We start from the raw sequence: 19,226 nt of genomic DNA, 5'->3' as shown, positions 1-19,226 counted from the left end.
ATAATTTTTTAGCTGCTTTTGAAAATTCATGCTAAGAGTCTAGTTCTTTGGTTTTTTTTTGTCTTCATGTCTTAATGTCTTAATACTTTAAAGAGTGTTTGATTAATCCAAACCAAGAGTTAGACGGTAGTTTTTAAGACTATTACTATTTTGAAAAGTAAATCTTGTGAATAAAATTTCAGCATAAGATTATAATTCTAATCTTTTTGGCATATTTTTAAAATTTATTTTATTTTATTTTAGAGAGAGCGAGACAGAGTGTGCGAGGGGAGCTGGGGGAGGGGCAAAGAGAGAATCTTAAACAGGCTCTATGCCCAGCACAGAACCCAACTTGGGGCTTGATCTCAGGACCCTGAGACCAGACCTAAGCCGAAATCAAGAGTTGGATGCTTAACTGACTGCACCACCCAGGCACCCTTTGATGCATTTAAAAGTAAACTGCAGACATCATTACACATATCCCTAAGTACTTCAGCCTTCATTTCATTAGCTAGAATTCAATATTTATTCATAATTTTTTCCTTTAAGGTAAATTTACATATAATGAAATGCACAAATCTTAACTGTTACATTCACTGAGTTTTATAATACAAAATCTTATCAAAATCTGGAACATTTCTATCACTGAGAACACTTTGCCCCTTCCTGGTCAATGCCCACACCCCCCTCCAACAGCCAGTATTCTGATTTTTTTCAACCACAGACTCATTCTGCTTAATGTAGAGCATCACATAAATGGAGTGGTGCAGTATGTATTTCCTTGTACATACTTCCTTGTACTCAGTATAATGACTTTGAGACTCATCCAAGTTGTTCCATTTATTTGTAATTTGTTCCTTTTTTTTTTTTTTTAAAGATTTATTTATTTATTTGACAGAGAGAGACACAGCGAGAGAGGGAACACAAGCAGGGGGAGGGGGAGAGGGAGAAGCAGGCTTCCCGCAGAGCAGGGAGCCCGATGTGGGACTCGATCCCGGGACTCCAGGATCATGACCTGAGCCGAAGGCAGTCGCTTAACCGACTGAGCCACCCAGGCGCCCTGTTCCTTTTTATTGCTGAGTAGTATTTCACTGTATTCAGTTTTTCTTTCTCTTACTGATGAACATCTGAGCTGTCCACAGAATGTTGCTAATATGAATAAAGCTTCAATGAACATTCTTGTAGAAGTCTTTTTTCCAATGTGCAAATCTTTTTTGTTAATTTAAATTCAGTTAATTAACATATAGTGTATTATTAGTTTCAGAGATAGAGTTTCCTTTTTTTTTTTTTTTTAAGATTTTATTTATTTGTCAGAGACACAGAGAGAGAGAGAGAGCACAAGCAGGGGGAGTGGCAGGCAGAGGGAGAGGGAGAAGCAGGCTTCCCGCAGAGCAGGGAGCCTGATGCGGGACTCGATCCCAGGACCCCGGGATCATGACCTGAGCTGAAGGCAGACGCTTAACTGACTGAGCCACCCAGGCATCCCGAGGTAGAGTTTCTTGTAGAAGTCTTTTTGAGAACATTAAAAATAAAGCATATTCAAGTCTTTGTGTGGACAGGTTTTCATTTGCTTTAAGTAGATAGATGCCCAAGGATGAAACTGTAGGGTCACGGGGTAGATATATGTTTACTATAGGAAATGCCTATTTGGAAAAAGGCCCAGCTTATTGATTTTTAGCTCTTCTTTTCTAACAGAACTCACTAGAGCTATAATTTTGCCTCTAAGTACCACCTGATAGTGCAGTGCACATATTTTTGATATTTGGTATTTTTGTGTTATTCACATCTACGTATTTTCTAACTTCCATTATCATGTTGTCTTTCATGGAAAATTTAAATTCTGAATTTTTCTAATTTCCAGTTGTACAAGGCTTTTAAATTCTTCTGAATTTTAACTTAAATTCCTTGTGGTCAGAGAACATGGTTTTAATGACAGTAATTCTTTCAGTTGTGTTGAGATTTGACTCTTAAGCTGGTCAGTTTTCATAAATGTTCCACTGTGGTTTGAGTTTTGGTCAGTTTCAAAAAATGTTTCATGTATGCTTCACTGTTTGTGTACTGGTCTACATATGTCCAATTAATCATGCTAATTATATTTTTAATGCTTATGGAACTTTTCATTAACTAATACATTGGGAACAGAGGTAATTTTCCTTAAACACCTGAACACTGCAGGGGCCAAAGGGTTTAGTGATTTACATTTAGCTGGACCACTCATCAGTTTTTGTTTTTTTAATGCAAGAGCATATAATGAAATAACAAAATGTCAAATGAATACTGTTTATAAATTTAGACTGAACTGTATCTTAAAAACCATTTTTGTCCCATATTTAAATCCTCACATTGAACATTCCAAATCTGCTTATAATTTAAAATATGAACTGAGGATCTCTAGGAGTTAGTAGGGCTCTTGCTTTCTTTTGTTGCTGTTGTTTAGTTTTTATGCCATAATCATAAACTTAACTCTGCAATCCAGCTGGACTTGGGAGGGGAGCAAGGAAAACATGGAACCCATAGCACTGCAGCAAGAGCACAAAGATTACTGGATATTTCAAGCAGATCGAGTAAAACGGGGCTCTCTTGAGCTACAGAAGGAATGGTGTGGTAGTTAAGGTAAAATACAAGTCAAATTTATTAGATTTGTCTACAGTCAGCAATAGTGATCTTAGTGATCTTGCTGGTCTTGCCGTTCCTGGGCCCAAACTGCTCCACGGCTTGCACAGAATTCCTGCCCTCTCTCACCTTGCCCGAGACCACCGGCCTGCCATCCAACTACTCAGTGTTGGCAGTGCTGATGAAAACCTGGGAAGTGTTTGTGTGGGGTCCAGCCTCTGCCATGGACAAGATGCCAGGACCCGTGTTCTTCAGGATGAAATTCTCATCGCCAATTTCTCCTCATGGATGGACCGGCCGCCAGTGCCAGTACGGCGTGTGAAGTCCCCAGCCTGGCATGTAAGTGCCGGAATGATCCTGCGAAAGCGGGCACCTTTATCACCAAATCCTTTCTCCCCAGCGCTCAGAGCACGAAAGTTCTCTGCAGTCTCTTTGGAACTTGATCTGCAAACAGCTTGAAGGTGATGTGGCCTGAGGGCTCCCCGTCCACCACAACCTCAGAGAAAGTGGTGGGACTGACCATGGCCGGGCGGTGCAGGCAGCTTGGGGGGGGGGGGGGGGGGAGTACATGGCTGCAAGACCAGGGCTCTTGCTTTCTGATCATCTGTTACTAATCTCTACAAATTAAATTTCTAATTTATGACTGAAGTAAATAAAATACAAACTGAAAAGATTACATGAATATAAATCCTATAAAAAGGATTTTATATAAATATATATAACACAACAGAGTGGAATATTTCTCAGGGCAGATGTACAGAAAAAAACTGAGGTAAAAAGGAAAACATATAAAAGAAAGAGAAAAAATATGGGAAGAATACTGTAGGGAAAAAAAAAAAGCTTACGGGCTCCTGGGTGGCACAGTCGGTTAAGTATCTGACTCTTGGTTTTGGCTTAGGTTGTGATCTCAGGGTTGTGGGATCGAGGCCCAAGTTGGGCTCCGCACTCAGTGCGGGGTCTGCTTGGGATTCTCTCTCTCCCTCTCTCTCTGCCTCTCCCCCCATCATGCATGCTCTCTCTCTAATAAATAAATCTTTAAAAAACAACAACAAAACTTATGACCACTCTGTTAAAAAAAAGAAAAGCTTATATATTTTATTCTTACTTACATTGTATGAGGATATCTGCTCAGCCAATCTCTTTTCCCTTCCTGACAGTATATGTTCTTCATCCTTCTTATTGAATGACTTCTTTGCTTCTTGTGTTTCCTGAAAATGAACATAGGTAACACATTACTGAACCATATAGTTAAGAAAAACTAAAAAAGAAATACTATTATTTTTACTCATACTGAGTAATAAGAGACTAAACTAAGATTGTTGAATCTTTTCCCACTAAGAATATATATACATATAGTTGATAAGGGATCCGTTCGTGTTTTACTTCATGATTTTCTTGAAAACAAGAAAAAAACCTATACAATCAACTAACTGGAAGAAATCACTTACTTATCAAACTCACAAAGGAGTATGACAAACAATGATGAAATGTAGGAGAGAAAATTAGGCTTTAAAAGAAATCTTACAGGGGTGGCTAGCTGGTTCAGTCAGTAGAGCATGTGACTCTTGATTTTGGGGTTTTAAGTTTGAGCCCCACGGTGGGTACAGAGATTACTTAAAAATAAAATCTTAAATAAAAAAAAAAAAAGAAATCCTACATTATCTGTTTTTAAAACTAGTAAAATCACTTTTAAGGGAAAAAATAAAGAGAAAAGGTTTAAAAAGTTTGGAAAAAAAATAATAAAACTATCTTTATTCACAGATGACATGATTGTTTATATAGAAAACTCCAAAGCATCTACAAAAATACTCCTGGAACTAATAAGCAAGTACACCTATAACAAAGCTGCAGGACACAAGGTAAATATACAAAATATACTGGCAATGAACAACTGGAATTTGAACTTAAAAAATTAACAATAGTGCATATACAAGATGAAGTACTGAGGTAAATTTCCAACAAATATCAAAGCATTTTTTTTTTTTTTTTAGATTTTATTTTATTTATTTGAGAGAGAGAGAATGAGAGACAGAGAGCACGAGAGGGAAGAGGGCAGAGGGAGAAGCAGACCCCCTGCTGAGCAGGGAGCCCGATGCGGGACTCGATCCCGGGACTCCAGGATCATGACCTGAGCCGAAGGCAGTCGCTTAACCAACTGAGCCACCCAGGCACCCTCAAAGCATATTTTTATACTGTTGTTATCTGCTTAAGAAAACCAAGGAGGTCATGTACAATTTTTATCTTAATAATGTACAAAACAGGGGTGCCTGGCTCGCTCAGTCAGTAGAGCACGTGACTCTCAATCTCAGGGTTGTGAGTTCAAGCCCCATATTGGGCGTGGAGCCTACTTAAAAAAAATTATACAAAACAATGCTGTCTTTAATAAAGTACTGTTAAAAACGCAGGAATAGCTCAGCTCTTATTTTCTCATAAAAATTTTCCTAGAAAACAGATGCTTTCATTTACAAATCTTAAGGAAAAAATAATGTTATGGTAAGATAGAGATAAAAACCTGACCATTTAATATTAATTTTTTTTTTTTTTTTTTTTAATTTGCGAGAGAGAGAATGAGAGACAGAGAGCATGAGAGGGAGGAGGGTCAGAGGGAGAAGCAGACTCCCTGCTGAGCAGGGAACCTGATGTGGGACTCGATGCCGGGACTCCAGGATCATGACCTGAGCCGAAGGCAGTCGCTTAACCAACTGAGCCACCCAGGCGCCCTGACCATTTAATATTAAGAGTTAATCTAGTCAAGACTGGGAGGTGAGGACATGATAGATGTCAGTCAATTTATATCGAACACTTCCATTTTTTTCTAAAGAGCAATCTTACTTCTTTTAGGCCATGTTGGCTAAGTGAATGTGAGAACTTAGTAGCATGGGAGATTATGCTGGGAAGTCAAATATTAAAAAAGAAAGATGAGTAGAAGAAAAAAAATACATGGAAATAAATGCAAATGAAAACACAATGGTCCAAAACCTTTGGAATGAAGCAAAAACAGTCCTCATAGGGAAGTGTCTAGCAATACAGGTCTACCTCAAGAAGCAAGAAAAATCTCAAATAACCTAATCTTACACCTAAAGGAGCTAGAAAAAGAACAAAAAATGAAGCCTAAAGCTAGCAGGAATAGTAAAGATTAGAGCAGAAATAAATGACAGAAACTAAAAAATAGTAGAACAGATCAATGAAACCAGGAGCTAGTTTTTCAGAAAAAAAAAAAAAATTAATAAAATTAATAAACCTCTAGCCACACTTATCAAAAGAAAACAGGAAGGACCCAAATAAATAAAATCATGAGAGGAGAAATAACAACCAACACCCCAGAAATATAAACAATCATAAGAGAATATTATGAAAAACTATATGCCAACAAATGTAGACAATCTAGAAGAAATGGATAAATTCCTAGAAACATATAAAATACTAAAACCGAAGCAGAAAGAAATAGAAAAGATGAACAGACTGATAACCAGCAAAGAAATTCGATCAGTAATCAGAAACTCCCAACAAACAAAAGTTCAGGGCCAGGTAGATGGTTTCACAGAGAATTCTACCAAACATTTAAAGAAGAGCTAAGACCTATTCTCAAAAAAATAGGAAAAAAACTTTCAAATTCATTCTATGAGGCCGGCATTACCCTAATACTAAAACCAGATAAAGATACCACTAAAAAAGAGATGGTACAGGGGTGCCTGGGTGGCTCAGTCAGTTAAACATCCAACACTTGATTTCAGTTCAGGTCTTGATCTCAGGGTCGTGAGTTCAAAGCCCTGCACTGGGCTCTGCGCTGGGCATGAAGCCTACTTAAAATAAGTTAAAAAATAAAAAAAGGTGAGAACTACAGGCCAATATCCCTGTTGAACATAGATGTAGAAATTCTCAATAAAATACTAGTAAACCAAATCAAACAATACGTTAAAAAAATCACTCACTATGATCAAGTGGGATTTATTCCTGGGTTGCAAGGGTGGTTCAATATTGCAAATCAATCAATGTGAGACAAGACATTAATAAAAGAAAGGATAAGAACCATATGATCATTTCAATAGATGCAGAAAAAGCATTTGACAAAGTACAACATCCATTCATGATAAAAATCCTCAAAAAAGTAGCTTTAAAGGGAACATAACCTCAACATAATAAAGGCCGTATATGAAAAAAACCACAGCTAAGATCATCCGAAATGGGGAAAAACTGAGAGCTGTTCCTCTAAAGTCAGGAACACCACAGGGATGTCCACTCTCACCACTTTTATTTAACATAGTACTGGAAGTCCCAGCCATAGGAAGCAGACAACAAAAAGAAATAAAAGGCATCCAAATTGGCAAGGAAGAAGTGAAACTTCCACTATTTGCAGACGACATGATACTCTATATAGAAAACCCAAAAGACTCTACCAAAACACTGCTGAACTGATAAATGAATTCAGTAAAGTCACATAGAACAAAAATCAATGTACAGGAATCTGTTGCATTTTTATACACCAATAATGAAGCAAAAGAAAGAGAAATTAAGGAATCAATTCCATTTACAACTGTACCAAAACCAGTAAGATACCTACTAATAAACCTAACTAAAGTACTCTGGAAACTATAAAACATTGATGAAAGAAATTCAAGATGACACAAAGAAACAGAAAGACATTCCAGGCTCATGGGCTGGAGTAACAAATATTGTTAAAATGTTCATACTACCCAAAGCAATCTACACATTTAATGCAACCCTTATCAAAATACCAACAGCATTTTTCACAGTGCTAGAACCAGTAATCCTAAAATTTGTATGGAACCACAAAAGACCCCAAATAGCCAAAGCAACCTCAAAGCAGAAAAAGCTGGAGACATCACAATTCTGGACTTCAAGCTCTATTAAAAGCTGTAGTTATCAAAACAGTATGGTACTGGCACAAAAATAGATACATAGATCAACTGAACAGAATAGAGAGCCCAGAAGTGAACCCACAAGTATATGGTCAATTAATCTTCAACAAAGCAGGGAAAGAATATCCACTGGGAAAAAGAACGTTTCTTCAACAAATGGTGTTGGGAAAACCGGACAACAACATGCAAAAGAATGAAACTGGACCACTTTCTCACACCACACACAAAAATAAAATCAAAATGGATTCAAGACCTAAATGTGAGGCCTGAAACCATAAAAATCCTAGAAGAGAACACAAGTAGTAACTTCTTTGACATTGGCCTTAGCAACGTCTTCTAGGTATGTCTCCTGAGGCAAGGGAAACAAAATAAAAAATAAACTACTGGGACTACCTCAAAAATGAATAGCTCTCTGATACTGATACTATATAGTTTATGCCACAAATAAAGTCTGTGGTACTATATGCTTAATACAGTATAGCATAAAATTTAAGGAGTATTAATAATCCCTTTATGAGTTCACTATAAAACTGAGCAAAACACTTTCCGTACTGAAAAGGATCGAAAGAACTAAAACACAGGGCCTAAAATCACTGTGTTGTCTAATTTCCATTTGCTCCATTTTCTGTGATATTGTCCTCTGAAGAAGACTCCCTGCATATCTGGCTGTAGGCTAGACATCTATTTTCCTGTAATGAGGAACAGAAGGACAGAGAAAAGCACAACTAAATGTAGGCATGATTAGATCCACGTAAACAAGGGAATGTCTTTTTTGAAACAATCTTAAAGGCTAACTTATAAAAATGCCAGTATGTTATTTTTATAAAACACCAGTTAAGAAAGAGTAGACAGGCATTCCAACACGAGTCATCCGAAGTGTGCAGCTCACTTCCACATCTCCTCTTTTGTGGCCTCCTCTGCTGTTACAGAAAGGTCTAGAATAGAATTCTTGTTCATTACTTACCAGTCCTCTAATTCCAGAAAAGTTGACCTCATAAAAGTTAGTTTCTCCCTCTAGAAAATGAAGTCAGTAAGTCCATGTCTCTGGGTTTTCTTGAGATTTAAATGAGACAGTTCACTGGGACATAGTAAGCAACTGGTGTCACTTCCGTTATTTTCTTTCAGGGGGAAATCTATATTTTCCCTTTGGAATCATAATTTTAAAAATAGTACCCTGAAATAATTATGCTTTATCTCCTTTCAAAATAGAGCGGACATGGGCAGAAATACATGAACAAACAAACCCTCTCACCTTGGCTTGCTTCTCCCTGTCTGCTGGGGTGTCTGTCCAGACTGATCGATCTCCAGATCTGTCATCGGCTCTTCTCTTAAAAGTTCTGGGCCCAAGACCAAAGTCTTTCATTTCTGGAGGAAGCTCAGTCATCCATGATTCTCTTGTCATTGGTTTAGATGAATCCTTTAGGAGAAATAAAAAGCCAGAAAAAAGATAAAAAAATCGGTAGCCTGGACTCTGGTGTGTGTGTGTGTGTGTGTGTGTAAAATATTCTATAAGTGGCCATGTTTCTCAGTTGAGGCTTTAAGGTTAAAAAATACACTTTAAGAGAAAGAATTTAATATAAAGGATTGATATTTTGTCATATATGTTACAAATACCTTCATCTAATTTATTATTTTTTTGACTCTGTTATGTTTTGCCATACAGAAATTTTTAGATAGGCAAATCTGCCAGTCTTTTCCTTTTCCAGCTTCTGGGTTACCTTGCTCCTAAATTTTCTTTATATACATTCGTGCATATACTTTCTTTCATGTCTATTTTTAAAATTTAGATTTTTAATCCATTTAGCTTAGCTCTCAGAGTATAGTCTCTTTAAAACTTACATTGTCTCCTTTGGTCAGTTTTTCTTTCATTCGCTGGGCCCTTTTCTCAAACTCTGTCGTGACGCTATAGTTAACTGGTCCTTTTGCAGGCATTGGTCCAACAATGTCCTCATCTTCACTGCTATCTGTTTCCTTTTGAAATAAGACATTACCTTTAAACCAGGAACAGAGCCACAGGTTATAGAAAATGATCCTAAATTACTTAAAATTTCACCGAAACTGATTACCTAGAGACACTAAAACAAAAATGCAAACAACGCACTGCTGGCTAATCACTGAGCAATGAGGACTTTTTCCTCGCCTTCCTAAAGTACACAGTACTTCCTCGTACTTCCTAAAGTACAGAGATGACAAATACACGTAATGTGGATTGCCTCCACCCTCCCATTTCCACAGCAGACCTCATTAAATTATTTCAGTTCTCTTCCTGATGGGCACAGATGTGGCTTCACAATTCCTCTCAATGTAATAGTCTAGGTAATTATTACTAGTTAGTTAGAGATGACAAAAGTTGAAACCATTTTCATTCCTGGTACAGAAAAAGCTCTTTGGAATAAGACACACACAAGTAAGACATTCTTGGAAGCTCTATGAGCCTTCATGACTCAGCACAGTGCACGGAAATACAAATGCTTTCAACAGCCCACAAATACTGGCCCAAACGAGTTAACTTTGTTCCCAAAGCACCCCCTTTATCCTAAAGACCTAACAGTATTGTAATAAGTGAATTCAATTTGTTCTCAAGCAATCGTTTGAATAAAGGGTTTGTATGTAAGACTGTTAAATGCTATATACTCTAGGGCTTCAAGCAGTCCTTGTTCTCAAGGAGGAGACAGGTTAAGATAAACAACAATAAGACATTTGTCCTCCAGCTCTGATGGGCAGCTTCTTGCTTGTCTTTTTTCAAACTATCAGGATCAAGTTCATTTGTGTTGTTTACATTTTCCCCACTAGCTACTCAGTGTTAACGTTCTATCTGCGGTTTCTTCTCTGCACCCTTAATGCAATTGCTATTGGTACAAATAATTACATAACTACATGTTATCTCTTGGCTTACTCTAAATCACTCACACATACACATACACCCACTTTCTCTAACTATGGACTTTGGTATACAATGCATCATTTGATCCTTATAACAACTGTGAAAAGGCATTATTATTCCTATTTTCTTTTCCAGGAAACTTAGGTTTGGAGAAGTATATTTAGAAAGGTTAAACAACTTGTTCAAGGTTATTATTATTTTTTTTTAAAGATTTTTTATTTATTTATTTGACAGAGAGAGACACAGCAAGAGAGGGAACACAGGCAGGGGGAGTGGGAGAGGGAGAAGCAGGCTTCCCACAGAGCAGGGAGCCCGATGTGGGGCTTGATCCCAGGACCCTGAGATCATGACCTGAGCCAAAGGCAGACGCTTAACGACTGAGCCACCCAGGTGCCCCTGTTCAAGGTTATTTAAGATGAAAATATTCTAAGATTAAGGACAGTATGTTTTCAACTTACACTAGAGAATCCCCTCTATTTTTTTTTTTACTTCAACTGTTAATGTTTAACCTTAAGTGTTTATAGCTCATCTCTACAAAGGTAAGCTCTTTGATGTCAAAGATATTATCTTAAACATATTTATAGCCCTTACAAAATAATACTTGGTGACAGAAAATGAGGAAATATAAAAGATACAATGAACTTTTACAACTATGAGAGGCATGACATTAATATAGTATTAAAGCATAAGATGATGGGATAAGCAAATGTTGTTTTTACTTCCATCTAACATGAGATGATTTTATAAAGATAGAATTCGGCACATCTTGCACGTCTTGGTAGGATGATGCGTGGAATTTTTAGGAATAGAGATCACAGAGTGTTGGGAGTTATAAACTAAGGGAGCAAAATGAAAATCAGGCTCAACACACTAAACTGAAAAAGAGAAACTGGGATCATAATCCAAATCCAATCTAGCTATCTAATTATTTTGGTGTCCTGGTTGAGTTAAAATTTTTTTTTTTGAAGATTTTATTTATTTGACAGAGAGAGAAACAGGAAGAGAGGGAACACAAGCAGGGGGAGTGGGAGAGGGAGAAGCAGGCTCCCCACTGAGCAGGGAGCCCGATGTGGGACTCGATCCCAGGACCCTGGGATAGTGACCTGAGCCGAAGGCAGATGCTTAACAACCGAGCCACCCAGGCGCCCCGAATTAAATTTTTTTTTTAAAGGTGAGCTATTTTATACAGAAATACAGTAGAAATTATATATCTTACTGACTTATACTGTGGACTGCAGTTAGAACTAGTTTCAAGGCCTCAATTTGCTATCGTATTAGCATGTGGCTTCGGACGTGCTATTTAGCCTTTTTAGTAAAGGTCTTGGTTTTTTGTCTTTTATTTGTTTATGTATTTTAAGATTTATTTATTTGAGAGAGAGAGAGATGGGGGGGGGGAGGGAGAGGGAGAGAGAATCCTCAAGCAGACTCCCTGCTGAGCATGGAGCCTGACGCGGGGCTTGATTCTGGGACCCTGAGATCATGGCCTGAGCCGAAATCAAGAGCTGGCTGCTTCACTGACTGAGCCACCCAGGTGTTCTGGTTTTTGGACTTTTAGATCGGGATTATAACAGCTCCAACCAGTAACTGTAACTCCTCTATTTTTAAGAGAACCCATGTTTTGTTCATCCTCTTTGGAGCCATGTCTTTCTCAGGAACCTGGGGACTTCTCTAACTCCTGCGGAAAAATGTTGGTAATTCTGAGCCAATCAATTTGGTTGAATTCCTCTTGCCCAACTGACTAGCCAAGGCGTGGGCATGTGATCCAATTCCGGCCGAGGAGACCTGAGGAGAGGCCTATAGGAAACCTGGAAAGGTGTTCCTTCCTCTACAAAAGGGGCACAGGGTAGGATCATTCCCTCCTCTGTCTGGACATTGGCATGTGTGTGGGAATCTTAGAACTTTGACAGGCTTCCTGGTATAACGAAGGGTCACCCTAAGAGGAATTAACATACTGTAGATGACAGAAAAGACAGAAAGAGGTGCAGGCCTGGATATCATTTAGGCTGTTCAATCAACCAACCTAGAATGACCCTAGTTCTATACCTTTTATTACATATGAAACACATTTTCCTTATTTTGGGAATATAGATTATAGATCACCCAGGCAATTACGTAAACAGCCCATTTGCTAACTAAGTAGGTTAAGACAAAGTTCCATTTTGAGTAGGATTTTCTGTTATTTGCTGCTAAAAGCTTTCTGGCTGACACACCATTTCCCAGGATTGCTGTTTCGATTAAATTAAGTTTATGCGGCCTGGGAATATAATTAAGTCATGCAAATATATGTTTATGTTGTGCTTTGCAGTGTCAGGCTTATGGCAATCGCTCCACAAATGCTAACAATTAGTATTATTGTGTGTGTCTTAATTTAGGGGTATATGTTGTGAATGAGAGACTAAAAGAAGTCCCTCTTTGAAAAAGTAAAATATGAAACAAAAAAAGTATTTTTTTGAAAAGGGTTTAGTTAGAGGGAAATTATAAAGTAAATGATTCAGAACCAAGAGTACAACCAAGTACAACAGGTATACAATGGTGTAAGCCCTGCCCTACCCTTACCCCTCACCTTTTGCTAAGAGAAGTAGAAAATATAGAAGAGATACCACCAGGGAATTATATAAACTATCCACCTGCTGTCTAGGTGAATTAGGACAAAATTCCAAGCATGAATAAAGCTGAATTATGCTACAATTTAACAATTTTTTTGGAAAATGTAGTTCACAACTAACACCCATGTATCCTCACCCAAATTCATCAGCTGCTAACATTTCACCATATTTATCTTTCTTTCCCCATTCCCCTGCCCCTCTGTGTGTGAGGCAGACAGACAGACATATTGGGAATCATCTGAGAGTAGGTTATGGAGAGCATGGAACTTCCTTCCCACTTTCGATGGGCCGCAGGTTATATTTCTCCAGGACTCTTTTTGCAGACAGAGTGGAACTATGAGGCTGTGGGTTTTATTCAGAGACTCAATTCCCCCTCCTCTGCCTGCACAGCTGAAGCTACAGCTCTGTTCCCCAAGCCCAACTCTAGGGCTATGGCTGGCTTCCCTAAAGCCACCCTGGTCCTCTGCTGTGTTTCCTGCCCTAGCTTTGAATTCTCTCAATGTCACTAGCACCTGCAGACTTCCCTTTCTTTCTTTTGAGCTTTGCTGTGTATTAACTTTGTTGCTATTTCGCCCCTGCATTTCTTTGTGTTTTTGGCAGGGAGACCCGAGCATGACCTGCCAGCTCAGTCTTCCATATGCCTGAAGGTACTTCCTCTGGGAATTTATTCTTGTATTTAGCAACCTTGCTAGAAGGATTCCTTATACTTAGACTAAATTTTTCGAAGATACTCTCATGACATCAGTAGTGAAGATGGTAAGAATAATGACAATGATGAGAGCTACTGTAAGTTGAATACCTACTGTTCTGACTTAATCCTTGCAACAACCCTCTAAGATAAGGATAACAACCAGCATGATACTGACATGAAACTAAACTCACCCAGGATTTGAAGCTCCAGGGGCTCTTGCCTTCTCCTTCTTTCCACGCTAACCACGCTGGACTTCTTAAACCCTAACTCTCCCTCCCCACACTCTTTTGCCTTCAAAGAAGCTATCTGTACTTTCTGGAACAATCTTTCCTGCCCTCTTTGCTGAGATATCTCCAACTCATCAATCTTTAGACATTTTCTCAGAGACAAAGACTTTTTCTCATTTCTTCAGATTAGTTTAAAGTCGTCTGTCATGCTTCCACTATGTTTTGTCTTGCCTTCTGAAGCACTCATAATGTTGGATGTTTGTTTAATGGCTGGATTCCCCACTACACTGCAGGTGTGATTAGCTGGGACTATGTCTAACTTATTCATTCATTCAACAAACACTTCTGAATATATACTAGAGAGAAGACAAAAATCTCTGTCCTCAATGGACTCATATTCTAGGGGGAGAGGTCAACAATAAACAAAAAGGAGCAGTAAAATAAATGGTATCTGAGGTGGTGATAGATGCTCTGGAGAAAATTAGAGGAGGGAAGGAGACAGGAGTGAGGGGAAGAGGAGTTAGCAATTCTGAATTAGGAGGTCAGAAACTACCTCATTAAGGTGACATTGCAGCCAAAACTGAAGTTCTGGTAGGCAAGCCACACAGATATCTAGGGAAGACCATTTTGGAGAGAATTACAGGCATCAATACTCAGGGGTAGGAGCCTGCCCAGCATATGTGAGGAGGTAGAGCAAGGAGCACAGTGTGGTCAGATTAAAGTAAGAGAGAAAATCAGGGAGCTAAAGGAGACTAGGTTGTAGAGGTTCCTGTAAGGGCTTTTTTTATTTTTCATTTTTTTTTTTTTTTAAAGTAATCCCTACACCCAAGGTGGGGCTCAAACTTATGGCCCTGAGATCAAGAGCTGCGTGCTCTACTGACTGAGCCAGCCAGGCACCCTGGGCTTTGGCTTTTATGCACAGACAGGAGGAGCAATCCGATGGTTTTGAGTGTGAGTGACATGATCTGACTTCATTTTATCCGAGCCACTCTAGCTGCTGTGTTGAGAAGAGGTAGCAGAAAAACAAGGGCTAAAGTATCAAGACCAATAAAACAGGTGAAATATGATATTGACTTAGACAAGGGTGGTCACAGAAATGGCTGGATTGTGGGTATCTTTTGAAGGTAGAAACAACAGGATCTGCTCACAGACTCATTTCTTTGACTATGTGCCTGATACATTGTAGGTGCTCTATAAATATCTGTTGAAGTAATGAATAAATGACTCTGAAGTTCATGGTCTTAATCACTGCGTTACATTTTCCTTAGTAACAACCTCAGTGTAACTGCTGAATTCTCAGTAGAGATGAATGTACAGGAAGCTACTGTAGAATAATAGACTGAACAGGTGATCTAAAGTCTTAAGAACTGAGTTTAAGGGCGCCTGGGTGGCTCAGATGGTTAAGCGTCTGCCTTCAGCTCAGGTCATGATCCCAGGGTCCTGGGATCGAGTCCCACATCGGGCTCCCGGCTCAGCGGGGAGCCTGCTTCTCCCTCTGACCCTCTCCCCTCTCATGCTGTTTCTCTCTCGCTCTCTAAAAAAAATAAATAAAATCTTTAAAAAAAAAAAAAAGAACTGAGTTTAAGGGGCGCCTGGCTGGTTCAGTTGGTAGAGCGAGTGCCTCTTGATTTTGGGGTTGTGGATTCAAGCCAGAGTTGAGTGTAGAGATTACTTAAAAATAAATCTTAAAAAAAAGAACTGGGTTTAAGCCTTGGCTTTGATAAGTATAAACTGCAATCTTGGGATCTTGGGTAAGTTAACTAATTTCTGTTTTTTTTTTTTTTTTTTTAAGCATCTGTAAGATGGCGGATCATATCCAGCGCATACAGTTGAAGAGAAGATAAAAATAATATCCATCCACAGATAGGGAAAAAGCATTACAAGTTATAAAGGACTCTATAATTCTCAGCTATTGTTAAGGACTAGGCCCCTAGGGGCGCCTGGGTAGCTCAGTTGGTTAAGCAACTGCCTTAGGCTCAGGTCATGATCCTGGAGTCCCAGGATCCAGTCCCCCATTGGGCTCCCTGCTCAGCAGGGAGTCAGCTTCTCCCTCTGACCCTCCTCCCTCTCATGCTCTCTCTCTATCATTCTCTCTCTCAGTAAATAAATAAAAATCTTAAAAAAAAAAAGAAAAAGAAAAAGAACTAGGCCTCTGACAAGAAAACAGCTTTTATACTTGACTCTCATATCATTTGACCTATCTTTTCATAAAATCACTTAACTCCCAGCTTTGTTATATACAGACACCAGAGCTGTATAGGTAAGAGCTGATTTCAAGGCAAAGATCATTGTCAACAAATTCCTCAGCTTTCTCTTTTTCAGATCAACTCAATGATTCTTTAAACTTTTCATCATGTTCTATTCCCTAGCACTTTAAAGCTTCCCTCTAAAGGTAAGGCCTTTAGGTAACGCCCTTGTCACCATGTAACTGCCTTATTCTTCTTCTAACATTTCGATTCTGGGAGAAGCTTTTGATTTCATCTATCTACCTTACAATCCTAGATTAATGGGAATAGGACTGCGTATTTGTTACATTTGAGCCAAATGATTACATTACTCTGTAGAATCTTGAGTTTGCTACATCTTATTCTTTAATCAAAAATTTTCCAAACCTCAGAGTTGAAATATGATGATACTTGTTGTCCTGGATCATCTCTGCTTTTGTCACTTTTCTGTGTAGATTTAATAAAACCAGGTGGTAGTGCAGGACCTATTATAGGCCTGAAAAATAAAATGTACCTTTAACATTCTCCCTAACTTCAAAAAAAGCAGTTTTTAGAATCAAAGATCACAAATATAAAGCCAAATAATAGCAAATGTTGAAAATGAGAACTTTAACATATTATTTTTATTTTATAACCTAGTATTTTCCCATTTAGTAGTATCTTTAAAAAAATCTAATTTTATCATTTTTACTTTCTATTTGTTAGTCAATGCTAAGATACTAAACCAGTAATTCTCAAATCTTTGTGGCAGTGGTGTATACCCACTTCCTAAAATAACTACATTAAAGAAAAATAACAATTTCTTAAAAGTCCTTATTAAGAATTAAAGCCTGTGAAGATCTTTTTCTATTTTGTGCTTTGGCTTTCACTTTTGATCGTCACTGTCCATTGACACATTCTTCAGGGGCAATCTAACTATAGTCAGAACTCCTTAAGTAGAAATTGAGTTCTAAGAATGTAAACAGCACATGCACACAGCAGATGTTGGCAATTTATGGCTACGTGTGCCAAGGTAGTATAAAAATCTAACATCGTCCTCGCTAATGATCTAATAAATACGTGGAGGTCTACAAGAATGAATGTAAGTCACGTGAGACCTCCAGACAAGGGAAAAGGTGCTGTGCTAACCACATGTCAACCAGAGCACCTTTCTGTTTCCTTCAAACAACCCTGGTTGGTATAAGTCACTCCATCTTCTAGGTGAGCAAAATCATGCCCAAGGACATCACAAATTAGTAAGTGGCTGAGCTAGAGTTTGAACCCTGGTCTCCTTGATGCCAAAGTTCATTTTCTTTCAAGCTGCCCCACTGCCACATTTCTGAGGGAACAGACATCAGTCCAGATGGGAGAAGTGCCTAAAATCTGGGTCTTAAAAAGAGAAAGCCTTACGTCAGGGAAAAAAATAACAGAGACAAGATATTTTCTCCTTTCTTTTGTGCTTTTCAGTTTCTTCATCCTTTCTTTCATACCAGTGTTTTTCCCAGAGATGTCACTGTGCCAGGATTACCAACCAGCATGGCACTGAAGTCCTAAGCTGAATTTTCCAGGTTGCACTGTGTTCAACTAGAGCCTCAGAGATAAGCTTCTTGGCAGAGAAAAAAATACTACCCAGAGTCAGCAGGTCTGGGTTCTGATCCTGGCCATTTAATAGCCAAAATATAACTCTCAAGAAAGAATTTGCTGTACATCTAATAATGTGTTTTCTTGAAAGGAATGTTATGCCCCAGTGGTCAGCAAATTTTCTGTAAAAGGCCAAATAGGACATTTAAGGCTTTGAGGGCCATCTATAGGGCTCTTAGGCATGCCTGTCTTTGTTCTTTAAATGATCCTTTAAAGATTATTCTTGGCTTGGGGGCCATATAAAATCAGTGGAGAGTCTATCCCTATTAATCTAAAAGGACCAAAGTAATATGAAAATTGGAGCTGACGAATGTGATTACAAAGTTTGAATGTAAAAAGTACAATGTACTTTTCTATTTGCTCTTGCGTATTAGTAATAGTGTTCTGGTATAAACAATTTGGTGTGCAACTTCATATCCAGCATTTAAAAATTTTTAATTCTGAGAAGAAGATAGGAATCAATACTTACTATATACTTACTTGGGGCCAGGCATCACGTAAGAGACATACACACACACGTGTATATGTATGTAAATATGAAATCTCAATCATCACAACAGTTTTGAAAGGTACTTGTTGTTATCCTATTTTTCAGATGGCAAATTTGAGGTACAGGGAAGTTAGTCAACGTGGCATACAGGAATTATTTCTTCTGTCACCAAATAACTAAGAAAGCATCTGATTTTAAAGTCAAATACCAGGATTCCAGCCCCAGGCCAGATAGGATATTAACTATGTGTGCAACCTTATCTATTTAAAAAAAGGGGGGAAGAAGGATAATGTTCCAGTCTACTATAAAACACTCTTATGAGCACTAACTAAGAGATGTGGAAGTTTTTTTATAAACTACAATTAAATAATCATTTTTGTTATAGGAAACAACTATTTTTCCCTATGCATTTCAAATGTTATATAAATCTCTAAGTTAACAACAATTTCGGACAACTCTTCAGTGAATTAACAAACACTAATTGAAATATTTAAAAAGACAGGCTTGAACTATCACACATTATTACCTTGGAGGAGAATCATCCTGCTTTTTAAATCCAGGAGGAAGAGCTGGTCCAAAAAACCCTTCATCATCATCGTCGTCGTCGTCATCTTGATTTCTCCTCTGTTTTCTAAAAACACAGTAGCGCAACTTTATGCAATTTTTTTTCATAGAGAAATTTTAAGTTTTAAAGGAAGCACTAACTCCCAACTAGTTGTATAAATACTGAAACAATAAATTACTCTTGCCCAGTAAGAACAAATGGATACCACAGTAGATCTTGTACTAACCTTTTCCTGGAATTTATTTTTTGGTTGATTCTCTACAGCAGGAATACTTTATCAGTTTTCTGTATTTTCTACAGTGTTAATTAAAGATTCCACTTGCTGAGGTTTTGAACCTCAGTCTACATGCTGAAAGTTTTTGAGCAAAAAGTTCATGACTCTTGATTTTAATCTCATTCAGCAAGGGTTTTAAGTTGCTATTTCTGTCTCATAATCTTTAAAATGC

General features: G+C 38.1%; 1 protein-coding gene and 1 pseudogene across 1 annotated transcript in view; both read right to left on the bottom strand.

Annotated features, from left to right (window-relative positions):
* GPALPP1 (GPALPP motifs containing 1) overlaps positions 1–19,226 on the bottom strand; it is a 36,561-nt gene that overhangs the window by 6,055 nt on the left and 11,280 nt on the right. The window contains exons 3-7 of the mRNA XM_035003339.1: positions 18,742–18,846; positions 16,493–16,601; positions 9,312–9,443; positions 8,725–8,889; positions 3,702–3,800 (exon numbers count right to left, since the gene is read on the bottom strand). Of these exons, the coding sequence (XP_034859230.1) occupies positions 3,702–3,800; positions 8,725–8,889; positions 9,312–9,443; positions 16,493–16,601; positions 18,742–18,846 (610 nt within the window). The remainder of the gene's footprint in view (positions 1–3,701; positions 3,801–8,724; positions 8,890–9,311; positions 9,444–16,492; positions 16,602–18,741; positions 18,847–19,226) is intronic.
* LOC118009411 lies at positions 1,392–3,175 on the bottom strand (annotated as a pseudogene).

The sequence above is a fragment of the Mirounga leonina genome, unplaced genomic scaffold (assembly GCF_011800145.1).
Source record: "Mirounga leonina isolate KUSES-001 unplaced genomic scaffold, KU_Mleo_1.0 Mir_127, whole genome shotgun sequence".
NCBI lineage: Eukaryota > Metazoa > Chordata > Mammalia > Carnivora > Phocidae > Mirounga > Mirounga leonina.
The sequence above is the reverse complement of the archived record's forward strand: the minus strand, read 5'-3'. Positions and strand labels throughout refer to the sequence as shown.